General features: G+C 40.1%; 2 protein-coding genes across 10 annotated transcripts in view; one reads left to right on the top strand and one right to left on the bottom strand.

Annotated features, from left to right (window-relative positions):
- Positions 1-842: 842 nt before the first annotated feature.
- On the top strand, positions 843-14341 carry fhl1a (four and a half LIM domains 1a). 2 transcript variants are annotated; one of them, XM_039813147.1, is made up of 6 exons: positions 843-947; positions 11086-11267; positions 12348-12525; positions 12919-13088; positions 13228-13414; positions 13571-14341. In XM_039813147.1, exons 2-6 carry the CDS (start codon positions 11112-11114, stop codon positions 13723-13725), a joined length of 846 nt encoding a protein of 281 aa, XP_039669081.1. In that variant the 5' UTR covers positions 843-947; positions 11086-11111; the 3' UTR covers positions 13726-14341. The 2 variants fall into 2 exon arrangements, with proteins under 2 accessions (XP_039669081.1, XP_039669080.1); XM_039813146.1 differs by lacking the exon at positions 843-947 and adding an exon at positions 8117-8266.
- Positions 14342-14393: 52 nt separating this feature from the next.
- map7d3 (MAP7 domain containing 3) overlaps positions 14394-23843 on the bottom strand; it is a 31943-nt gene continuing 22493 nt past the window's right edge. For all 8 annotated transcript variants that reach the window (XM_039813144.1, XM_039813137.1, XM_039813138.1 and 5 more), the window contains 9 exons: positions 22408-22538; positions 22066-22286; positions 19228-19357; positions 18570-18855; positions 18362-18415; positions 18219-18279; positions 17830-17998; positions 17406-17698; positions 14394-17313 (listed from right to left, as the gene is read on the bottom strand). In XM_039813144.1, coding sequence (XP_039669078.1) covers positions 17306-17313; positions 17406-17698; positions 17830-17998; positions 18219-18279; positions 18362-18415; positions 18570-18855; positions 19228-19357; positions 22066-22286; positions 22408-22538 — 1353 coding nt within the window. In that variant the 3' untranslated portion in view covers positions 14394-17305. The remainder of the gene's footprint in view (positions 17314-17405; positions 17699-17829; positions 17999-18218; positions 18280-18361; positions 18416-18569; positions 18856-19227; positions 19358-22065; positions 22287-22407; positions 22539-23843) is intronic.

Raw genomic sequence — 23843 nt, 5'->3', positions numbered from 1 at the left:
AAAATAATGAGCACAATAACACATCTCCAGCCCGATATTCATGACAGAAGGACCCCATTGTACAGTCATGTAGCCTACAGTAAGGGGTTACCTATTGAAAGGTTTTTTTTATTAGCAGAAGAAGAAGACATACAATATTTCTTGTTACAGCACGTACTTATTAAGAAGCCATATTTTGGCCTGATCCCCCTTAAACACAACAGACATGACCTTAAAACCTTCCCTTCATATCTTCATATTAACTGTACAAACAAACTCTCACCTTAGAGACAGATGTTTATCTCATGCATGGATACACTGTGGATGTAGCTCAAAGAGCTGTTTAGTCTCAATGACATAGCTCATATAAAAGCTTAAACACGTTTTGGGCATTTCATCATCCACTTGTCATTGTAATGGATTCACTTTGAGGGTTATGCTTACAGGCTGCATGTACTGTATTTACTTTGGGGTTAAGAATGAGTCATCTGGATGTAATTCCTCTATTCGTTACCAAAGAAGGAGACGAGTGAGGCCAATACAGAAGGACAAACGTGTGTCAACTTAACAAGTCTGTCCATCTTTGTAAACAGCAGAAATATTAAAATATTGTAAGGCTGATCAATATAATAAGTGAATACTCCTGCCTCTAACACAGACAGGCTATTGTTGAGTCTCCGTGCTCGTTGATGCAGAAAAGTTATGACTTTATTTGCTTCGTGATCCCGTTTGCTTCGAGTGAAGGGCCAATGAGAACTTTACTTGTAAATTCCTGGTTGAGGTCATTGTTTATGAGAGTTTATAGAGGTTTGGCTCATGTCATGCAGTTTTTTTTCTCTCCCTGCTCCCCCTCCGTCTTTTAAAGCTGCCTTGCCTCCGCAGATTTTACCTCTCGGCTAAACCCACCGGACACACACACTGCTGCTGGTGTCGAGTGAAAGACATCTCATCTGCTCGCTTTGGAAGAGGTGAGTCCAAAACCACAGCTGTGTTTCACTCGGAGTATCTGGCAGCTGCTCAGTTCACTTAACAGGTAGACAGAGGATGTTTATCACAAGCCGGTTATTTGGTGCATTTAAGTACAGTTATAATTGCGCAATTGTTGCTTTCATCTTATCTAGTGAAGGTTTCCGACATAACTCGAGTCAGTTACATCCTGAGTTACGCACAGAGGGTCCTGACTGGAAAATACTGAGATGTGCGACAAATTTCTTTTAGACCACTTGACCATTTTGTGCACAGTGTTAGGCTGTGCAACAGGTGATGCGCTTTGTTTGGCACAGCACGTATTTTGCACTATACATCTCTATATCTCCACCCTATATGTTAATATTCATATTTTTACGCGGGCAAGTTCACCTTTGAGCTTTTTTTCTATTCCAGGAATAAACATTTGTCTATGTCAGTGAGTTCTTGATTTCCTCTTAAAGTGAAAAACGATGTTGTGAGCACATCTCACTTTACATTCCCCAGGGAACTATCGTACTTTTCACTCTATAAACAGCTTTAAAAATTGCTTCTGCTTTTCATATTAACATTCTTCAAACAAAACTTTATAAAATATGATGCACTGTTACAGCCAAAACCACCAAAAATAAATCTGCTAACTCATGAAGATACGGCATTAAAGTAATACTTACATGTTATTGCATCACTAATTATGATCCAATAATATAGATTTATAAATATAAGTTTTGAATGTGTGACTTGTAATAAAGTATTTTCGTAGTGTGGTGTTGCTGTTTTTACTCAAGTAAAGGATCTGAATAACTCTTCCATCTTCCTTCTCCTTCATACTGTAATGTCTGACAATGTAATGTACTCCAGCACAAACAGTCACTAATAGAAGTATCCAGATCTATAGCTACTTATCTTGTAGCTCAAATGGTGTGTTATGATAATATTATTGTACCGCTGGCATCTGTATAATGAACAGCAGAGCCCAAAGGCACCATGTGTGGCTCGAAACTGTTAAAACGTACATCAGCTTAGCGTCTCGTCCCTTTCTGGTTTGGGCAGCTGCCAATCCAAATGCATGATGTCATTAAAGAGACCTAGATATTACCATCCTTTCTCTGGCACACTGGACCTCATTATGGCTCCAGTATGACTTCACCAACCTTCAAAAGCCATAAAAACTTTGTATTTCCCTGAGTAATGAAGAAACCCACTTTCAACTTTAAAAGGCTGTTCTTTAGTGCTTTGTTGTTGCAGCAATGTATAAATCACTTTAAAGACTATTTTTGACTATTTAAAATGTTTGATCTAAAATCATCACAAAAGCAGTGTACAAATCCAACAGCGCAGTTACAGATTATTCATTCATAAAGCCGGTATGTAGTGTATAATTCATATCACTCTTCTATGAAGCTGTAGTATGTCAGTGCCTGTGAGGCCTTCTCTCCATCAGACGAGCTGCAGGACATCTGCCACACTTAAAGGAGACTGGGAGCTTTGGTGCCTGCAGTTTACTCAGGCAGAGACATGCTTTTGTTGTATCATGCCTTTTATTCTTGCAAATGGAGCAGAGAGAGAGAGAGACAGAAAGAGAGATAGAGAGAGAGAGAGAGAGGGTGTGTCTGAGTGTAGAGGACCGAGTTGATGAAACAGCGCTCTCACCAACCCGGCACACTACTCCTAAATAGGCAATGCTGCTTGTTTGTCTGAGCAAGCTGAGTGGAGGCAATATTCTCTCTAGTGGATGTTGAACTGCTCCTCAGCCTCAGCTGAATTGCACATGACTAGGCCTACTTTGTGAATAAAAGAACAAGAAAGTGAGACAGAAATGAGGAGAGCACAAGAGCCACAATAAGAGGGAATGAAAGAGACTGAGAGGGTTGGATGCCTCATGGACAGTAAGATTTTTGAAAAGAGAAGAAGCGAGTGTGTTTGTGATTTCATATAATAGTGAAAGAAGTACTCCTTCACAATAACACAAACAAATCTACTCTGTAGCATGTAAAAAAAAGTTCTACATTAAAAATGTTACCTATAAGTAAATGTACAAAATACACATAATGTATCAGCAAAATGTACTTACAATAAAGTATCAAAAGTAAATGTGCTAAACGTGCTAAACAGCATTTTGTAGTTGATTGAGTTGGAGCTGATTTGAACTATACCTTTAGGCTTAAAGCAACACTAGAGCACTTTTCCCGTTTCGGTCCCCCTACAGGTTGGAAGCGGAATTGTCCATTACCGCTGTCGTAATGTCTCATTATGTCTCATTCAAACTACAGATCTGCTACCCGATCAAACTTGCATAATGTAATGTAATGGACAATTCAGCTTCCAACCTGTAGGGGGACGGAAGTGGGAAAAGTGCTCTAGTGTTTCTTTAAAGGGGAACGCCCATTTTCAAAATGTATACATGTTATTCCTATGATAAAAAAAAAAAAAAAAAAAAAAAAAAAAAAAAAAAAAAAAAAAAAAGGGGGGAAGGAGGAAAAAAAAAAAATTTGTTTGAAAAAAAAAAAAAAAAAAAAAAAAAGTTAAAAAAAAAAAGGAAAGCAACCAGGGAAACGTCTGGGTATATGGGGACATTTTCTGTTCAAAACTGAGAACACTGTAATGGAAAACAACTTATTTGGATATAAAAAAAGAAAAGAAAAATAACATTCTGTGGGTCTGTTGTCTCCCATTCATTGTCTGTGGAGCAACTTACTCCATTGTCTATGGAGACTTAACTTCTCTGGTTTCTGGCGAGAGTAGCTCCTGTTCACAAATATTGATCGAACCTTCCTTGGCCATGGGAATAACATATTGGAATTCTTAATTTAGGTGATGTTCCCCTTCAAGTCCATTAGAAATCATCATATTTTAGAGTCTAATGATCAAATTATAGTACATATAGATTAATATAGATATAGAGTACAAAAGTGCAAGTATACAGTAGCATATAATTAAAAATACTCCAGTAAAGAAAGATTACCCTTAAGTTAATGTAAATACAGAACTTCAGTCTATGTATTAAGTTATTTTGTTATTTTCCGCTACTAATGGCCTATTAAAAAAAATTGTCTTTCTGTGGTTTGACCATTTCATCTACAAGCTGAAAACTTGAGTGATGCAAGAACGTCACATGTCACAGAATCTATCAAGAATATGTTTTAGGATGTTTTATGATGTTTTATGTGACACATTAAAGCTATAGTCGAGCATACAGTTATGTTACTTAAAAATATTGCTCCACACATCAGCAGGAGGGACTGGCTTTTTCTGTGTTTAGAGGCTTGAGTCATGTGAAAACAATGAGCGCTGAAGTGCTCCCTGGCCTACAGTGAAGGCTTTATCTGAAAGTGCTTGTGTGTGTGTGCGTGCGTGCGTGCGTGCGTGCGTGCGTGCGTGCGTGCGTGCGTGCGTGTGCGTGTGCGTGTGCTAGCAACACCATATCCTTTGGACAGGAGTGTTACTGTATTGATGGAGCTCCCCTCGTGCCCTTTTGTCCACACATATTTGACCTCAATGTGTCTGGGTCTTGCAGCCACACCCTGGTTTCTTCAGTCTCTCACTGACCTTATGACTGTGTTGTAATACAGACAAATGAGAGTGTGTGTATTGTCAGTGTGTTTTTGTGTCTGTTTGTGCATATGGTGTGAGTCACCGTTCCCCTGACAGAGATAGTTTGGCTCAGTCTACTGCTCTGTCTACCCACTAACCAGATTTGGAGGGTGACTGAGACACAAGGATGTGCAGGGCGAGAGGTCATGTTGCGATATGAGCTCTCAGACACGTCAAGGCTTTTGATGCTGTTGGTAACAGTGAAGCGAGTGTGGGCTGTTGTTCCAGTCACACTGAGCGATTTGTTCAGGAAGTACAGGCCAGATTTCCTGTTGCTTTGTGCCGGCAAGCCCAAAATCTACCACTTAGGGAGGCGAGAGGTGATGGGCTTGTAGCCAAGAGGCAACACTGAGCACAAAATTCATGATATGCATTGCATCTCACGATAGGATGTATGTAAGAGAGCATCTGTTTCCATTAGTGGCAAAGACCATTTTAAATGTTCTTTTTTCAGAAATGTCAAATTAGACACGTCACCAGCTACATATTTAAACAGGAATCTCTTATTTGGAAATACTATATTTATAGTTTTGTTTATTGTTCCAAATGATCAGGAGGATTTCTGCTCTATTAAAAGCGGGGCTTTGGAGGTGGCAGGTTGGGAGGTGGGCAATGCATTCCAGCTATGTTGTCTATCAGGGCAGCAGTCACTGGGTGGAGTTAACACCCCCACCGGATGAGACTGAATATACAGCAGACTATCTGAAACCAGATGTACTTTATATTTCAATCCGGAGAGACTTCGTTTGCAGATATGCAAAATATTTATTGTACAACTGCATGATAAAATGTGCAAAGTCTTTTGGAGATTAGACTCCATCGAATTAATCATATTTTGAAAGGGGTAGAGAACAGGAACATAACCCCCTGATGGAGTCTAGACACTGGTGGTGGCGGAGAAAGAGACCGGAGACCAGACCGAAGAGGCAACGGAGCGGTCAGCCGGGAGAAACACGATGACCGGAGGTGGCAGGGGAGGTGGAGGGTTGAGCGCTTTGCCTGAAACGACAGCTGACAGCACAGGGAGAGAACAGATTCAAGCAGAGTTGTAATGCTGTGATTGGCCCTTGAATTTCGTGGCCAAGTCTGATTGGTTTAACTGAAAGTATTGCTTCTAAACAGTTGATTTGATTTAAGAAGAAAGTGTAGTGATTGGGTTAATGACGTCTTCCTGAAAGAATTTGCACTGAGCTTCATTAGTTCTGTCAGAACATCAAAACAGGAAGAAAATCAATAAACAAGCCCTGCAACTTAAAAAGCTCATTTAGCAACTTAATAGTAGTCTGGCAAACATGTAATATATATTTTTGAGTGGAAGATTTGGCATTTTTCTATCTTTGGACTTTTGGTGTACATGTGTTTTATCAGATGAATGAACCATGAGTGATCTTAACCAACACAGATAGATTACCATGCCTTAAGCACTTTATTCTGCATTATGCACATTCATTTGCTGAATGCTGCTGCCCAATAAAATATAATGGTAAGATGTTCACACATTTTATTTCCTAATTATCCCCCTTATAAGTTTTCGATTCACCATCATCATTAATCCCCATTAATACAACACTGCGAATGATGGAACCAGAGAGAAATGCATCATGGAGAGATGCGAAATGGAGGGTAAGAACAGACAAAGTATCTAGTTAGACATTTAAAACATTTGAAACAAGAACAATGTAAGTGTTAATGCAAGTGCAAAGAAATAGAGGAGAAGGACCAGATGTCCTGATGTAACACAGAGTGGAATGGAGAGGTTTTTAAAGACTGGGAGTCATGGCGCCTTCCTGCTCATTAATTAGTCTTTGTGGTTTTAGAGTAATTGGGTGACAGATTAGAAAAGGACAAATGCAGTGCTGTGCTCCATGGTAATGGACCAAATCAAATCTGTAATTACAACCAGATGCCCTTTATACAACCACACACACACGCATGCATGCACACAGTTGCATTGATTTGTTTTATGTTTGACATATGAAGACGTTTATTTAATACAGTAAATAAATGAGTTTTTAGAAGGAAAGTATTATGTCTCCTACCTGAGACCAGTGAAAGCATCATGAGTCTAACTCATTTATTTCCTGTCTCTTGAGGCTTTCAGTCTCCTCTCATTCCCATTATGATCCTATATTTCTGTATTTACTGTAAGCTCGTCTGACTCTCTGAGGGGCCAAACCAATCAGAATAAAGTGCCATCTGTGGAGCATCTGCACCATTGCCGAATAGATGATGATGATTATCATGATGGGTTTGATCATGATAATATTTAACTGAATTTAAAGCAGCTATAATCAGTATTTTTACAATAACAATGGATGGATGGCTTAAATGACTACATGTAATGTGAAAGATGTTGCTCGTAGTGACAAACCCATAGGTACTATCAGTACCCCGCAGCGCTGCAGAACTTTTTAGCTTCTTTCAGCTCAATGTTTTGGTTTTCATGCTGAAAACTCATTGCACACTACCTGCTCAGCACCAAAGAGCAAACGGACAAAGTTAGCAACTAGCTGGTAAACATAGTGGAGCATTTAAGAGCCAGATATTTCCCTCAGGAGTTGTTGGGACCACAAACAGAGCTAAAAGCAGTGCGAATATTGGACTTGGACACTCATCAGACGATCAGCAACACAACTTTACTATAACTGAATGCTTTCTTTGTTTTGTGCCTGCTGGATGTGTACATTTGCACACATTCACAAGTTCCCCATATCAACGTTGTCAGTGTTGTGTTCACAGCTTGTTTCAGTCTGTTAATGCAGGTTTAAATATATGCATTATAAAATACCTGGGCTTTTGATTGGATTGTTAAAGCTGCTAAGAAGCTGATTTCTATTATTAGTAGTATTTAGCTGCAATATATAATATTGACTTTGGAACTTTTTAAAGTATGGCTAAAAACTTGTTAATTATAACATTGACATCAGCTATAGCTGTTGTCTGATAAAGTATTGATGCACTGTGAGAGCATTCATATTTGAGAGAGGAGAGTATTCATGACGTCTTTTTACTTGAGGAATGCAGCTAGTGTTTCCTGCAGCTTTAAAGGAAATATTCTCTCTTGGAATAAGAATCACCAAAAGATAACAGAGAGAAGAAATCATCACTGACATTCTAAAATATTCTGCTCTGGCTCACTTTAGTTTAGAGTATACGACATTGTATTCTAGAAAATGTGACATAGAGTATTTATGTATACACACAGACATGAGACATGAACACTCCACCACACTTTGTCTCTCCTCAGCTCAGTCAATCATATCAACTTGCTCCTCCTGTGAGTCATCCATTTAAGTTATGTTGTTAAGTGATCCAACATTTCTTCTGTACATGTCCAGAACACTCTAACAAAACCGTTTATGTTGGGGCAGTGGGAGTATCTATTATCCCTCTGGGCCATCATTCAAAAACCTATTTTTTACTGATGTTACAGCAGTGGATTCCAATCTCTATCACCTAATCCACCCCCTCATACTCTCTGTCATCCACTCTATTCTCTAATGCATACCCTAAAAGGAGTGGAGGGTTAGGGTCAGGGTTGGATTTGGACATCAGGGGTGTGTGTGGGTCACAGAAGGGTATATACAGCCCCCAATAACATACCAAGGCTTAGGGGCTCTGGGTTTGACCCTCTGTGGATGCTACCGTCTCCTCCTGTCCTTGTATTGTCTTCGTTTTCTCCTTCTTCTTTTCCTTCTGACTGGAATCATGACTTTCAGACACTCAGGTAAAATTATTAAAAAAAAAAGCTGGTGCCAACATTGGATGCTAAATGAATAAGTTATTGAATGTGTTATCAGTAATCAGCTGTAAAATGTAAAACATGTCTGCTATTGGCATGCCTCTATTTGAAGCTCAGGAAGAATTGTCCTATATTTCAACAGAATTTGTAAAACGGTTTTTAACATGATATTGGTTCCCTGTGAAAACGTCGACTTTTCATGAGCTTAGAAAAAACAGCCTTGTTTTCATCTTTGTGACAATGCATTTTAAATGTTTATTTTAGCTTGAGAAGTAGAATTGTCTCTACCCATAAAGGAACACTAAATCATTCAGTTGATCTATTTCTTTTAAAACTCAACCAATTTGAAATTTGCATATTTTTCACTAGATAAGGATTCAATTGTTCCGGGTTTTATTATAGTGCTTATACAATACGAATGGTTGAAGTTGAAATGTGTAACAATATGTAACAGTATAATCTAAGCTCACTCATCTTTTTGGAGCTTTTGTTGATGTCTTGTTAATGTGTTCAGTAACATGTTCAAACAACCTTTTGCAGCAAATTGAAGATCTACGATGCTTGAATGTCCAAATCTAAAATCTAAAACCTCCCTTTCTCTAGTTGGGGAGAATATAAATATTTTTTAATTTAGATGAAAACTAAACCAAATGATGTTTTCAGATGAAGTTCATTATAATGAGCACATAAGTTTAAGGAAGTATTTAATCATACTCATTTTTTTTCCTCCAGTCAAAAGGATGTTAAATAAACCCAGATAGCACCCAGATAGCTCAGTTGGTAGAGCGGGCGCCCATATATAGAGGTTTCCTCCTCGACGCATTGGCCCTGGGATTGACTCCAACCTGCGGCCCTTTGCTGCATGTCATTCCCCCTCTCTCTGCCCTTTCATTTCTTCAGCTGTCATGTCAATAAAGGCCTAAAAATGCCCAAAAAATAATCTTAAAAAAAAAATAATAATAATAAACTGAGCAGTTGTAGTTTTATGATGGTGGCCCCTTGTCGGTGGCCCCTTGTGGAGCTCTCTTCTATTTTTTATTTGTTAATGCATGTTGGAGAAAGGCTAAAGAACAGGCTGTTCTATGGTTTGCATTATTCTTTAATCTTTTGCTGTAATTCAGTGATGTTTTGTTCATTTTGGCTGATATACTGTCTGGGTCACTCTGCCTTTGATCATCTCACACCGCTCTGACTCACCTCTCAAACTGGGCTCACGTTGACCTTTCCTTCTCCCCAAAGGGACCCCAGTGGTACACTCCACTCCCCTCCACAGCTGAGCATCGGTACATACCACATCTATTTGATAAGGGGCAGCTGTCACACTGTTTGTAACAAAAGATTAAAGTTACTGGACAGGTCTCAACTGAAGCCACAATAGCTCCATAGTACCAGTAGCCATCACTCTGCATCTGTCTCCTTTTGTCCCCTCTGGAAGGTCAATGTGCTTTAAATAGTGAGTCCATGTCTAAAATAGATCTCTGGGCTGGCTGGGCTCAGTAATGAGACCTGAGCATTGTGTGTGATTTGACAGTGTTGGACTGGGCGGGTTTTTTTTGCTTTAGTTTCCATTAAATGCTACAAGAAAGGTGAGTGTATGCAGAGTGGGGCGTGTGATGGCTCAGTCCTCAGTCCAGTCTTTATCCCTGGAACACAGCTGCAGATAGAAACTCCTCTCCCATCTATCTATCCACACACACCCACACACACACACACACACACACACACACACACACACACACACACACACACACACACACACACACACACACACCAGTTGCACATACCACTCTCCAGGAGGCTCATCTCTTTCACACGGCTGTTTACTACATCCCACTTAAATAGCTACAGTCCCTTTTCATAAATATTTTCCTTGTCCCTATGGTTACTAGGACAAAATTGCCATACCACCCATTGTTTCCTCCTTACCGGATTAAAACGATATATGAATCACTTTTTCTAAAGTTCACACACTGCTCAGCTGCTCACTGTGACATCCTGTGTGAGAGAGAAGCGATGTAGATAAAGCATCCACACTCCACCCACATGCACAGTTGTTCCAGGAAACTACTCCGTCGGCTCCCAGTGGACATTGCCTGTGATGGGAACGCAGGAATGTTGATGATTGAAGAAGCAATTTGGTATTTACACTAACAGCCAATAAAATGACCTGGACAAAATGCAGAAAAAAAAGAAAGAGTGTGGGCTGGACCCATGGGAAGGAGGTCTTCAATGTGGGGAATGAGCCCTACGGTCTAATAATATGACCCAAGCTTTCCAGGGAGAGCTTGATAAAACGTCTGCAGGCCAGAAAGCAAGCAGACAACAAGCAGACATCTGTGGGCTGCTTTTTAACCTCACTCACACTTCTCTCATTAGTTTGGTATGCTGCTGTTAGAGCTGCATCTCACTGTGTCTTACTAATGTTAAAGGGAAAACATATAAAATATACTATGTCTGATTTCTGCACAGATTTATTTATTTTTTTACATTTTAAGGTACAGAGGTCCGATTTACAGTATCTGCCTTGGGCATCATTGTGCTGTTCACCAAACTCCAGTCATTAAATACTCATTTTTGTTTCTAATTTCTTTTATTTGTTTTTGTCTCCGAGCTGTAAAGCACTTAAAATCAACTATATGATGTTGTAAGTATGATATAAATAAATGTATTCATTGACTTGCATTGTTCAAAGATTCACGAGAATGTTAGAAAAGGCAACACTGTCCCCATCAGGTGTCTCAAGGAAACATCATGTAGGGAGGATAGGAGCTGTGCAAGTCTGACGGTCTCTGGTGTTTCTGCAGGTGCCAGGAGTTATCTCAGCTCCACCATGACTGATCGCTTCGACTGCTACTACTGCCGGGACAACCTGCACGGGAAGAAATATGTGAAGAAGGACGAAAAGCATGTGTGCACCAAGTGCTTCGACAAGCTCTGTGCCAACACCTGCGCAGAGTGCAAACGCCCCATCGGTGCTGACGCCAAGGTGAAAAAAACACAATGTGTCTGAGTGAAAGAAAAAGAATGAATGAGTAACGAAGAGAGTGACCAACATTTTTTATAATTAAGAATCAACAAAGAAATAATGATTAACAGAAATGTTAACTTAAACGTTTGTTTATCATGCTTTATATTGTATTATAATTAAATAATAAAAATATATAAAAATAATAAAATAAATAATTTCCTTGGTGTCCAAACTGTATTTGTACAGTATGCCATATTCATATAATAAGTCACTTTTTGATTGATGGTTTTTGTGAAAATACCCAAAGATGCATACAGTATGTTCTGAAGATAGAAGGTACAGCAAATGTACTTTTTGAGTTTTATAAGGTGAATTTTATTAATCCATAAAGGAACACTTAACAACACTTACTTATACTTCAGTTTATATTAAAATTTATAAATCAAATTTAGAGATTTGGTTTACATTTGATAGCATCGTCATGTAAAAAAACAACTAATCTTTTGTCAGTAATCATGATATGTGGAGCTTCATATTTATTATTTGTCTCTATGGATTTCTACAGATTCCAAGGAGAACATTAGAATAAATACTTATACTGATGTCACGTTAAACTCACATTGATCAACTGATTGATCACATGTGCTTTTACTTACCATGACCTATCCACCTTGAATTTTAAGATATCTACTATGGATGTTATTGGATTAATACAAACACAGATAATAAGTGAGGATGTATCTATCTGTTCACAGAGCTCTCCTTCTTAAGCTGTTATACAACTTGTCTGTCATACGGCTGCTTCTAAAATACTCTCACCACTCTGTCACAGGCAGTTGAACGTGTGAAAAAGATGTGTCATTACTACTAATGAGGCTTAAATACTTTACATCACATTTCCACCACCTAAGTCCCCTAACTCCTTCATGGCTCACCACGTCCCAGTTCACTTCATCTCCACTCTAATGGCTGCCACATGGGCTTGTTCTGTATTCTGGCCCTGAGCCTCAGTCCACATGATGAGTAAACAAACTCCACTTTAATGAGGTCTGCATGAGGGCTAACTAACTCACCTCGAGTCTCATCTCTGGGTTTCAGGAGCTGCACCATAAGAACCGCTACTGGCATGAGGACTGTTTCCGCTGTGCCAAGTGCTATAAGCCGCTGGCCAGCGAGCCATTCAGCGCCCGGGACGATGGCAAGATAATGTGTGGCAAGTGTGGCTCCCGGGAGGATGGCAACCGGTGCCAGGGCTGCTACAAGGTGGTCATGCCAGGTGGGTTTGAGATTATTCAGGGCTTCTTAACATTTAACATTCAACATTCAGTTTAGGTTGACTAAATCTGTGCAATTGTTTCTTACTGATTCAATCTGCATTTATATTGCTATTTCCTGACCTCTATTTCAACCTCTCTTTGGTGATCCCAACGTTTCCAAAGATACCAGATATATTACATTTGGAGAAAAGTGTAAAAATCATGCACAAAACATCTAGGATATTTGTGGGAAAGGTGCAACCACAAAAACCTGGATACTTCACTCAGCATCAGCATCATAAAGCTTCTCATACGTGTTACAAGCTGATGAAAGTTATTGTTATTGTAAATGTTATTGTCATACAGTGTGGAAAAAATGATTTAAAAAAACCCACAACACTTTTATGTTTTAGGATCCCAAAACGTGGAGTACAAGAACAAGGTGTGGCACGAGGAATGCTTCACCTGCTTTGAATGCAAGCAGCCGATCCGCACACAGAGCTTCCTGACCAAGGGTGATGACATCTACTGTTCTCCCTGCCATGACAAGAAGTTTGCCAAGAAGTGCTTCCACTGCAAGCAGGTACAAGCACAGTTCATAGTGTCCTTTCCTTTCAAAATAAAACTGTGGTACAGACAGTTCACTCTCAGCAGAATGAATGCTAGTCCAGCCTTGCAATGTTTGAGATTATGAGCCGAGTGTTTCTCTGTCCCTCAAAAAGCCCATCTCTTCTGGAGGGATCAGCTACCAGGACCAGCCGTGGCACTCCGAGTGTTTCGTGTGCCACACCTGCCGTAAGACTCTGGCAGGAGCTCGCTTCACTTCACACGAGAACAAAGTTTACTGCGTGGACTGCTTCAAGACCGATGTGGCCAAGAAGTGTCATGGATGCAAGAACCCAATCACAGGTCAGGGCAGCATAACAATGTTTTTGTCAGTATGATTGCCTTGAATGTATACAGAATGGTGGGATTGATGAAAAAATAATTTTGTATTTTCTATTCTATCCTGCACAATTAAAAAGCTTGTGCTGCTGACTGACAGATGTCCTTCTGTCTCCGCAGGGTTCGGCCATGGCACCAATGTGGTGAACTATGAGGGATACTCCTGGCATGAGTATTGCTTCAACTGCAAGAAGTGCTGCCTCTCGCTGGCCAACAAGCGCTTTGTCATCAATGGAGATCACATCCACTGCCCTGACTGTGCCAAGAAGTTGTGAACTGCACAATCAGTTGTGCAGAAGAATACCTGTTTAAAGCGGAATTGCACCAACACTGACTTTTAGACTGTTAATTTTTGTTTTGTTTTTGGGGAGTTAAATTGAGGCCTCAACAGAAATGTTAGTCTGTTTCTGAATTAGCATAAAAATGTCAATTTTGGTGAAACTTCTCTTTATAAGGGTGACAGACTATAGAAGCTCTTTCAACTAAAGATGCACTAGCTTAACTCATATCTACATATACATTATTGCAACTTGTTTCAGTGTTGGATACTAACATGGCAACAGACTTTTTGTGGGATTGTGATGTGCACTATTAGCCTAATCTAATCCAGATATGGTGCAGTTTTAGGAGACAAAAGCCTTTTTAGTGCCTTACTGGAATATTTCAGAGAATAATACGCTTTTACTTGCATACTGCTGCTTATACATACCAGATTTAATTAATCATCATCATCAATTAATCATTCACGTTGGAATGGATTATCAGAATTTTCAAAAATGTTGAGTGACTTTAAAAGTAGGTCTTTGAGATCGATGCTGAAATATAAACTGCTCATGTAATCAAGACTTTGAGTGAAGTCAAATGTAAAACAAGAATAAAAGGAGGAAGTGATGTCAAGTCTCTTATTTCTCTACAGTGAGAAATTAAAAACATGGCAAAGGGGTATTTTTGCAAGACTTTATTTGTTTCAACAGTTTGTATCATCTCAGTACATTTTAGATATATTTACAGTACAAATCTTACTTGTGGACAGGGCGTTGTTAGGTTTGTAAATCTTCCAGAGAAATATTCATATTCACAAAGTCGCCCTGGTCAGGTAGACTGATTGTCGAGGCCGAGGTAAGGACAAGCTTTCTTAGTTAACTGTGATACAATAAAAATACTAAATCTCAATCTAAGGCACCGTTCTACCCTATTGTTATAGACAATGTTGAGGACTAAGAGCAGTCAGCTCTGTAGTCGAGCCCTCAAAGATGCAGCGGGACCTTGAATAGATACAGTATCTGTTCAATCAGCAGCTACAACAGCAGCAGCCCCTCAACAGGTGCTACTCATGAGTGGAAGAAGGAGTAGGAAAGGTTTGGGTATAAGCAAGTTTTGGGTTATGAATGAGACAAATTACTTTTTCTGTTTGTCCAGAATATCACACAAGTCTTCTACGAGTCTGTACAGTAAAGCTACTCCTCGGTAACCATTCATTAAACATAGAGAGTAATTTGTGACAGTGCAAAGAGTCTCATGTTTTCTAACTGAGTAATAGATGAAAGTCAAAAGGCGGGCAGCTCTGAGAGACATGGTAAATAATGGTGGACGGTTTATGCAGTCTGTTACATTCTTTGAGCTTATTAATCAAAGCTAAGATCTAAAGCCCCTAGTCTTTATGTACAAAAGATATTTTCGTTAACCAGCAGAGAACAAGGCAAAAATCAAGGTCCACAAACCTCGTGCTCGGACTATTCAAGCACAGGCAATTTCAAGATTTCAATACAGTTCATGAAATATCCAGAAGAGACAGAAAAAAAGTCTGACTCGTGTCATATTTTGTTTGGTGGATGAACCCTGCCTCATACTACAAAGTAGAATAGTTAAGACCCGACATCCTTTGACATATTATAAAACATATTTTGATGACATTAAAAGCATCATAAAGAGGCACAGCCTTTACTCTGATCATGGGTCAGACATGTTGCGCAGGGCTGTAACAACTCACCATCAAAATGTCAACTTGTTTAGTCTCTGTGAGGCAATCTTCAGAATCAGGGCTTGGGGATATGGTGCTAAAGCCTTCTCACTCACTCTCACTCTCACTCACACACAGACACACACACACACACACTCTTGAGAAATGTATAGTGGGTCACCACTTGGCCCCTAGTTTCTTTGCTTCCTCATGTGGAAGAGGGCTGTATGTAAATTTTTCCAGGCTGCCCAAATGTAACCTGACTACACTGTCACAGGCCACGAGTTGAACAGAAACCTAACGTATTATAGCACAGCCACATAGACAGAGACTTCAATTATCCACATCCTGACGCCACCCCTAAACATGGCTTAATTTGCCTAATACTGATTATATACACACACACAACACAATAACACTTAAATATATGTAGAAATGTATTTTCATATATAAAGAAACAGCCAAATTGTATATTATACAAAATAATTGAAATGCATTTTGTCGGATGTAGCAGCTAGTGTGTTGGGTATTTTTTGACAGTTAATGGTTAATAAATGTAATTGATGTAAGGGCTGGACAGACAGAGGGATGGATGGAAATGTTTGTGTGGCTGTGTTGGTAAAGCTCGAGTTAAAACCAGACAACTGGAAACCGGATTTTTTGTTTCAGCCGAACATTCAAGGTCAATTCAGTAACAAACACATACCGCCTTAAGAAGCTCAGAAGCAGCTTGGAATTAAACTAATGGACTTCAACGGTTAAGATAGTATGTTGCAGTTATGGTTATTCAACAGTTGTGTGGCGCAGATGCAGTTGGTGGAGAGGAGACTAAAACTGAATGCAACTCAGATTCTGACGTAAATTACAATGATGTTAGTAAACAAATTCTATATACATATGTAAAAATTAAGAAAACCTAAGTGAGCCCTAAATGAACAAACTGCAGAAACTTCACTTTACATGTCAATTCACTACAGTGTTGTGAATTCATCTCCACACTATACAGCTTTAAATGTAACAGTTGGAGTTGTGCTCCTGACGCCCTCTACAGGCCAGAGAAGGAAACACGCGGTGAGAGAAGCTGGGAGACAGGGAGGACAGAGCTCTATGAAGTGAAGTAAAGTATGAATACAGGATCCAGTCCCATGTGTAAGCACATGACGGACTAAACTGTGCATGTATTAGCTTCAGCACAAGACATTTATAATATTCACAAAAATTTGAAGTTGGGAAAAAAATGGTAAGGCCATATTGCTGGATGCTGCAAAAAGCAGCCGGTCAAGTCAATTTAGATGAATCACATGCGAAACTTGGGATGCTATCCCCCACCAAACCCCGGCAGAACAGACTGTATTAACGCTCCTTCCTTTAACTTACAATATTCAATTCACACCGCTTAATGTGCATGTGTTCTGGAATATTCTCATAAAAGAGAAAACAAAAGACTAAACATATAATAACAATAATTACAATAACAAAAAAGCCAAAATTAATAAATTACAACAAATGCACCCCTGACAAAGACACAACTCTTAAAAAACATCATCAAATTTGGACACAACATAGACAAAAACAAATCTGGAGAACTAAACACAAGAGGAAGAGGAAAGAGACCTGAAGCGAGCACGTTGAAGGAATATATGGACTTTCCCTGAAGCATATTTTTAATATATATATATATAATTGTTTTAATATATTTGTTTCCTCATAATGTGGGGTGCAAATGTAGCACTTGGGGTGGTCTTTCCGCTTCACCTTGTGCTCCTCCCTAGTAGGAAGAGGAGAAAAAGCAGGAAGCTGTTTGGAACTGGTAGAGGACTTTCTTTTAAGGAGCTCAGCTGGACAGGAACTTTACAAGTGCAACAGTAAGAGGCTTCTCAGCGACGGCTGCAGCATCAAATCTCTACAGAGACACAGGAGGAAAGAATTATGGTCCATCTTTAAGAAGACAGTCACAAATGTCTAATAGGTGAATAAGTGTACATGATTCCTCACCTGACAGAGCTTCTATGGGCTGATTAGGGGAAAGCAGGGTGTTGACGGGGGTTCCCTTGTCCTCGAAGGCTACCCTGGTCCCATCTGAGCTCCCGTCACAGTTGATCAAGACCTGGTTACAGTCCTCTGCCTCGATGAGGGGCCGAGTCTTGGAGTGGACGTTGAGGTCAATGAGTTCCTCAAAGCTCCACTGGTTGGATTTACCGTTGAGACCTGAGACCAACCCCACCTTGGCGGAGTCCTGCTCATTCAGGAACTCCGAGCCCTCGACGAGGCGGCCCTTAGGGACTGGACTGGAGAAAGGGGGAGGGGAAGGTAGTGGGAGACGGTTAGGAAAGTGATTCAGCAGTTAACAATTACAATATTGTCAGCACCACTCTGAGCAGTTTCTGTGAGTGTCTCTTTAGCTTGTCTCTAATCGTACCTTACTGCCTGAGTCTCATCTGTGCTTATGCCATTGTTATTCTCCTTGTCGTCCGTCTCTGGTTTTCCGTTCACGCTGCCCAGGGGCTCCTCTCGTTGTGCCACTGGCTCACCAAAGGACAGACTACTCTCATCTTTGTCATCCTCCATGCCGAGGTCATCTGTCTGGCCTACCACGTCAATGGAGTCATAAGTCACGTTGAAAATTATGTAAATTCACACAAACGAGCCATTTGGGTAGAGTATACACAAACAACCACAAAGAGGGAAAGACACCTTCATTCTCTGTGACAAAATACCACATTCAAAAATGCTGTGATGCATACATCTTCATGGACTGATATCCTGAACCTGCCATCAGTGGGATAGCTCTGGGATGAGAACACTTACTCTGGGTTTCATAGTCCTCTCCCTCGTCTCCCTCGTCATCCTCCTGTTTATCGCCATCTCTCTACGCAGGAGAGCCAAACAGCGTGTTAACATACACTCAGTGTAGATGATGTTCTACGCAGGCTGAATGAATGCGAGCTCACCTTCAAGTCATTTTGCTCCCCTTTCCTTGTTCTCTTCATTATCTCTTCAATTCTCTAAAATGGAAAAAGAGCATATCTTTGTAAATAATGTGTCTCATTGATATCTACACAATGAGGCTACACTAAGAAAAATCACTTGAAATATTTTGATATAGGTCTGGATGATTAAGCAACATAAAGAGAAGATTCTCCATCAGTCTATCCATACCTTCTTCCTCTCCATTCGTTCTTGCTGGTTCTGCTGCATGATGCGCTCTCTCTCCAGGCGGACTCTCTCTGCCTCCTCCAGGGCCTTGGCCTCAGCCTCCTCCCGTTCCTTCTGGAGCTCGGCCTGTCTCACTGCCTCCTCTTCTGCCATTCTCACCCGCTCCTCCTCTGCTAGGCGAGCATCTTCCTCGTCTTTAATTTTCCTCTCCTCTGCAAGTTTCTTCTCCTCCTCTAGGCGTTTCAGTCGAGCCTCCTCCGCTAAACGCATCTCTTCTTCCTTTCTCAGCCTGGGAGAGTAAAGAAACCGCTTGAAAGCATGCTCACAAATAAATGCAGGTCATTTCTAAAAGTGGACATGTGAAAAAGTGGGGGTCAGTATCACCAGCATAGGATACTTTTAGCCTAGACGTCTAGCTAAAAATGCTGATCGTACGAAAACCAATAACAAAATAACCAGCAGTGTTTTACTGGTTGAAACTAGTTGACTTTCTCATTTTACTTGTGTATGTACTTACTGTACACAAACGTTTACTACAATTCCCTTAAGAGCAATTTTACTATAATTACTAGTGTTGTTGATGGTACTTTGTTCTGATCATATCTGATGCATCACTGTCATACGCAAAATGATGACAAAATTGTAATAGAACAATTCTTACTTCTCCTCTTCCTCCCTCTGTATCCTGAGCTGCTCCTCTCTCTCTTTCTGCTCCCGCATCAGTCTGCGGTTCTCCGCCAGGATCTTGGCTGCCTCAGCGGCCGAGTTGGTGCCCGTCGAGGATTTAGAGTCTGACAGATGGAAAGACAAATATAGAAAATTCATTTAGCACTTAATGTCACCCTGTCCCCCCCATTTGTCAATGTAGTGCCGACCTAACGCTGCAGATCCACTTTTGCGACACGACTGAAGCGTGGTGTTGCGATGCCTCCCTTCATTTGTACGTTGTAGGACGTCTAGAACAAAGGGCCCGCGAGAGACTTCCCCCAGTCTCCTCTGTGCTCTACTTCTATTGGATAGTCGCGTTAAATGGATTAACATGCATAAAGATGGGTATCGGCCAGCTTTGTGACGCGCAGCATTTTTTCAAATGCAGCGCCGCCTTCCTGGGATGCTTTGCGGGCGCATTAAAGTCGCTTGACGTCACCCATAGGAATAAAGTGGAGCGCGGGACGACAGAAATGTCGCACGGCCAGGTGGATCTGTAGCCTCGTGAGACCGTCCTGATCTCGCAAGGTCCAGTTTTCCACTCGCAGATCAGTCTGGCATCTTGAGATAGAGAAAATTTGGAGCCGTTCGCCAAACGACCGGGCCAATCGGCGTTGGTTTTGAGGCGGGTTAGGTGGTGGTAGACAGATGGTTTATCCAATCAGCTAACCAGTATTTTCAGCCAGCGGTAGCCCCAATTCTGTTAGCTGCTCGCTAATGCTTTTTTTCTCTTGGATCCTTCTGTTGGAATATGGACCAAGAACCTGAAAGGGTGCCTTTAATTCGTAAATTCTCGTTAAACAAATGGCAAATATCCTTTACTGACATGTTGCTTGCTTGCTGAGCTAACGAGCTATGCTTTGCCTGCAGCAGCAGGGGCTTGTAGTTGTATTTTCATACGCTTCGTTGATCTGATTGGTTGATTTGGCCCGTCTATCACCAACATAGGTGATAGACAGATGGTTTATCCAATCAGGTAACCAGTATTTTCGCCCCTTTCCAAAAGTTCTCCAACGGAAAGTTCCCAGATGGATATGCCGAGCAAATGCGAAGCAATCCATCTGGCGGAGTCAGGTTAGTGGATCTGCCCGGTAAGGGCCACATCATCTGGCCCTCCAATGACTGATGACTGGGAGAGGAGAGAAAGCCTGACTGTTGGAGGAGGTTAGCTGTGACAGAGAAAGACAGGAGCAGTATAGAGAAACAAGCCGCCTGATACAGAGTTGTGTGACTTTCACATGATCTTCTCTGTGCTCTTTGAAATTACTCCGTGGGAATACAGTCACATACAGTACACAGGGTTGAGCAATATGATAACACATACCATGAGATGAAATCAATTTGTCTATCGTCAGAGATTTTGCCATTTCATTTATAATAGTATTTAGGCCTATTTATGCCTTTAATTACTCCAAGTGTATTAGTCTCTGGTAGACAATGTTGCAAATTGATGAGTAGGACTGCTACATTAAAATATATTGTGATTTCTATCGGATATAAAAAAGAAAAAAGAAAATCAGCTAGTTAATTTGGTTGATGAATCAAAAACAGACTTCTCCTCTGGTTATTTTATATTATCATATATATATATAAAAAATATAAAATTACATATACAGGGATAACATATTTTTTTTGTTTTATTTTATAAACCCCTTTTCATACATTTCTAAAGATAAATAAGCTCACCTAAACTGTGTTGTTGGAACTACAACAATTAAGAATACAGTACAGTAGATGACCGGTTGCATGTAGAATTATTACCATTACTAAGCTATTTTATCTTGCAGAGCATGAGTCTCTCCAGGAGGTGGTAGCAGCAACAACACAAATCTTTAACAGGATGTGACTCCAGCTGGAACTTAATAAGTCTCCTGCTCCACTGAGATTTGTTGCAATCTGAGCTGCTGCCACGTCAGTTTGCAGCACACACACACACACACAAAAAAAAAAAAAAAAAAAAAAAAAAAAAAAAAAAAAAAAAAAAAAAAAAAAAAAAAAAAAAAAAAAAAAAAAAAAAAAAAAAAAAAAAAAAAAAAAAAAAAAACACAAAAAAAAAAAAAAAAAAAAAAAAATATGCATGATCTGTATATACTCTATCAGTATTTATTTTCTTTAACATTTCTACCAATGATAACCAGACTGAGGATTACTTTAATTCTTTAAAGTAACAATTTCTAATACACAAAAACAAAAAGTAACAATTATTTTAGGACAACCCGGCATTACTATTTTGGGCTCCAAAAGCTTTTTTCTCCTCCTTTTAATTGCTTTTGCACTCCCTTGGTTCAGTATGAATAGTGTAAAGACTAAATGTGACGCCTTTGTGTAGGAACGATCTTTACTTGTAAAAGATGAAGGGACATCCAATTATTCATAGGTGATGATCTAGTAACAAGATCAGTAAAATGTCAATAAAGAAATTACTTGGATATTTTTTGGGAGTGTAATTAGGTTTGGACCCCAATGGCAAAGAACTTCAGTAATATTTATTTAGTTGAGATGAAAAAGATGTCTCGCTGGATCACTTCCCTCTCTGAAATTGACAGCATGTCTCAATGCACCAGTGCAAACATCCTGGTTGCCAGAATAAAGATCAGCCTTGGCAAATATTGGTACTGACTAATTAAAATCTGTCAGCCGACCATGATAGTTTAGTCTGCCTTTATATGGACCTGTTTTACATGTTTTGTACTAATGTGAAAGACCTTCTATTGTGTTAGATATATTTTTAAAGAAGTAGAATAAAACATTTATATTGTGAACTGCATTCTTATCACTGAGAATTGCTCACCATCTTTCTCTTTGGTCTTGCTGGAATCAGAGGACTGTGGGGAGACAGCCTGGACCGGACACAGATCCTTGGACTTGGAGTCCCTCTTTCGCAAGGTGGGGGCCCCTGTTGGAGTGAGAGCTGGTTTCTGGATAGGTGGAGGTTTGGCTGATGTAGGCTGGGGGGATGGGGGGCGTTGTTTCATTGCACTCGGTGAGGGTGGGCGTGTCTTAGGATTTTGCCTGTAAGAACGAAGTGTGAGTTGTGTCTTTTTGTGTTTTATAATGAAATCAAAATGAAAGGCTGCATCCATGCTAGAGTAAACATCACTAAATCTGTATTGGAAAAGACTTGTAGTCATACTTGGATGCTGTTGGGGAGGGGGTCCTCTTTGGGGCTGGATTGGGGGCTGGGGATGGTGAACGGTTGCGTCCCATGGTAGTAGATGGGGAGGCAGGACGTTGACCTCCAGGCGATGTAAACTGCTTGTCTTTCTGTAGTTCCACAGCAATGGGACAGAAGTGAGGAAGTCATTTATGACAGTCACTGAACAAGGAACATGCTAAGAACTCAAAGTTATCTTATTGTCATTGTTAATTAAATATCAATAGATAGATAGATATAGATAGATAGAGATAGATAGAGAGATAGAGATAGATAGATATATATAGATATAATATAGGATTTACTTTTAACACATCATCAGGGCTCATAGCCTTAGGAAAATACTGTATGTTTTTTTTCTAATATATCCCATTAATCATTTTGTGATCCATAATGTTGACCCTGATGGATTTCACAATAACAAGGGTGCCTATTATAACGGAGTCACTTTAACTAAAATGGATCATTTAACTGCTTTTTAATTCTGCCTCTTTTAGTTTCACTGGCATTTCAAACATTGACACAATGCTGGTGTGAAGGAGCCATGGGTCAGGTTTTAATTAATCTATTTTCAATGCACTTGTGCCATGTTTGGCCCATAAACAGGACGACAGCAAGGCCAACCACGTGACACTCAGACAGACACAAATAAACAACAACAACAAGTACACTCCCCTTTTCAAGACTTGAGATACAACGCATTTTATGTTTCGATCGAAGAAATTGCTCCTATAATAAGGTGGTTTAGCTTTGGTCACACAGCTTGATAATCCTTTTCTTGAGAGGATGGGGAGGAAAAGCAGGACAGTAAACAGGCGATTGGCGTACGGTTCATAGTAGGGACAAGACATTCATTTCCTATTGATGTCCTATTGATACCATTGGAGCAAGAACAGTATATAGACAGTGTTTTTGTAGAAAAAGGGGTCCAGAAGTCATCTCAAAAACACACAGCAGTAACAGCCATTTACTGTACTTTACCACCACGACCCTAAACCCATCATAATATCCTTTAATAAGGAAAGGGAGGAAGCTTGCAGAAGACCTACACAGTTTGCACCTTTAAAGTTATTTTCTTATACATTTTGATGATTTGTTAATGCCCACTGTAGGCAGGCAGCCTATCTTAGCTGACATGAAAGACACAATTTAACCAAAGTGTCTGGCAATGCCTGAGTGATAGACTGTGAATTTCAATTATTTCCACACCAATCTGTGCATTTGGAGGAGAGAAGATTGAAATGGTGAGGAAAGTCAAAGGCCTTTGACATTAAGGGCCTAGGGTAAGGGTGGAGTCTGATCTGTCCATAATAAGGCCACTGTGGATCCCTTTGACTCATGCTACGACAATGAGACCCTTCACAGCCACAGAGGATGAGGACAGGCAGGTTGTGAGAGAGAGAGCCAGGCACGAC

The sequence above is a fragment of the Perca fluviatilis genome, chromosome 10, assembly GCF_010015445.1.
Source record: "Perca fluviatilis chromosome 10, GENO_Pfluv_1.0, whole genome shotgun sequence".
Lineage (NCBI taxonomy): Eukaryota > Metazoa > Chordata > Actinopteri > Perciformes > Percidae > Perca > Perca fluviatilis.
The sequence above is the reverse complement of the archived record's forward strand: the minus strand, read 5'-3'. Positions and strand labels throughout refer to the sequence as shown.

Coding starts and splice junctions, on each gene's coding strand:
- fhl1a (XM_039813146.1), top strand. Junction 11,268..12,347: donor CCATCGGTGCTGACGCCAAG/GTGAAAAAAACA, acceptor TCTGGGTTTCAG/GAGCTGCACCATAAGAACCG. Junction 13,415..13,570: donor ATGCAAGAACCCAATCACAG/GTCAGGGCAGCA, acceptor CTGTCTCCGCAG/GGTTCGGCCATGGCACCAAT.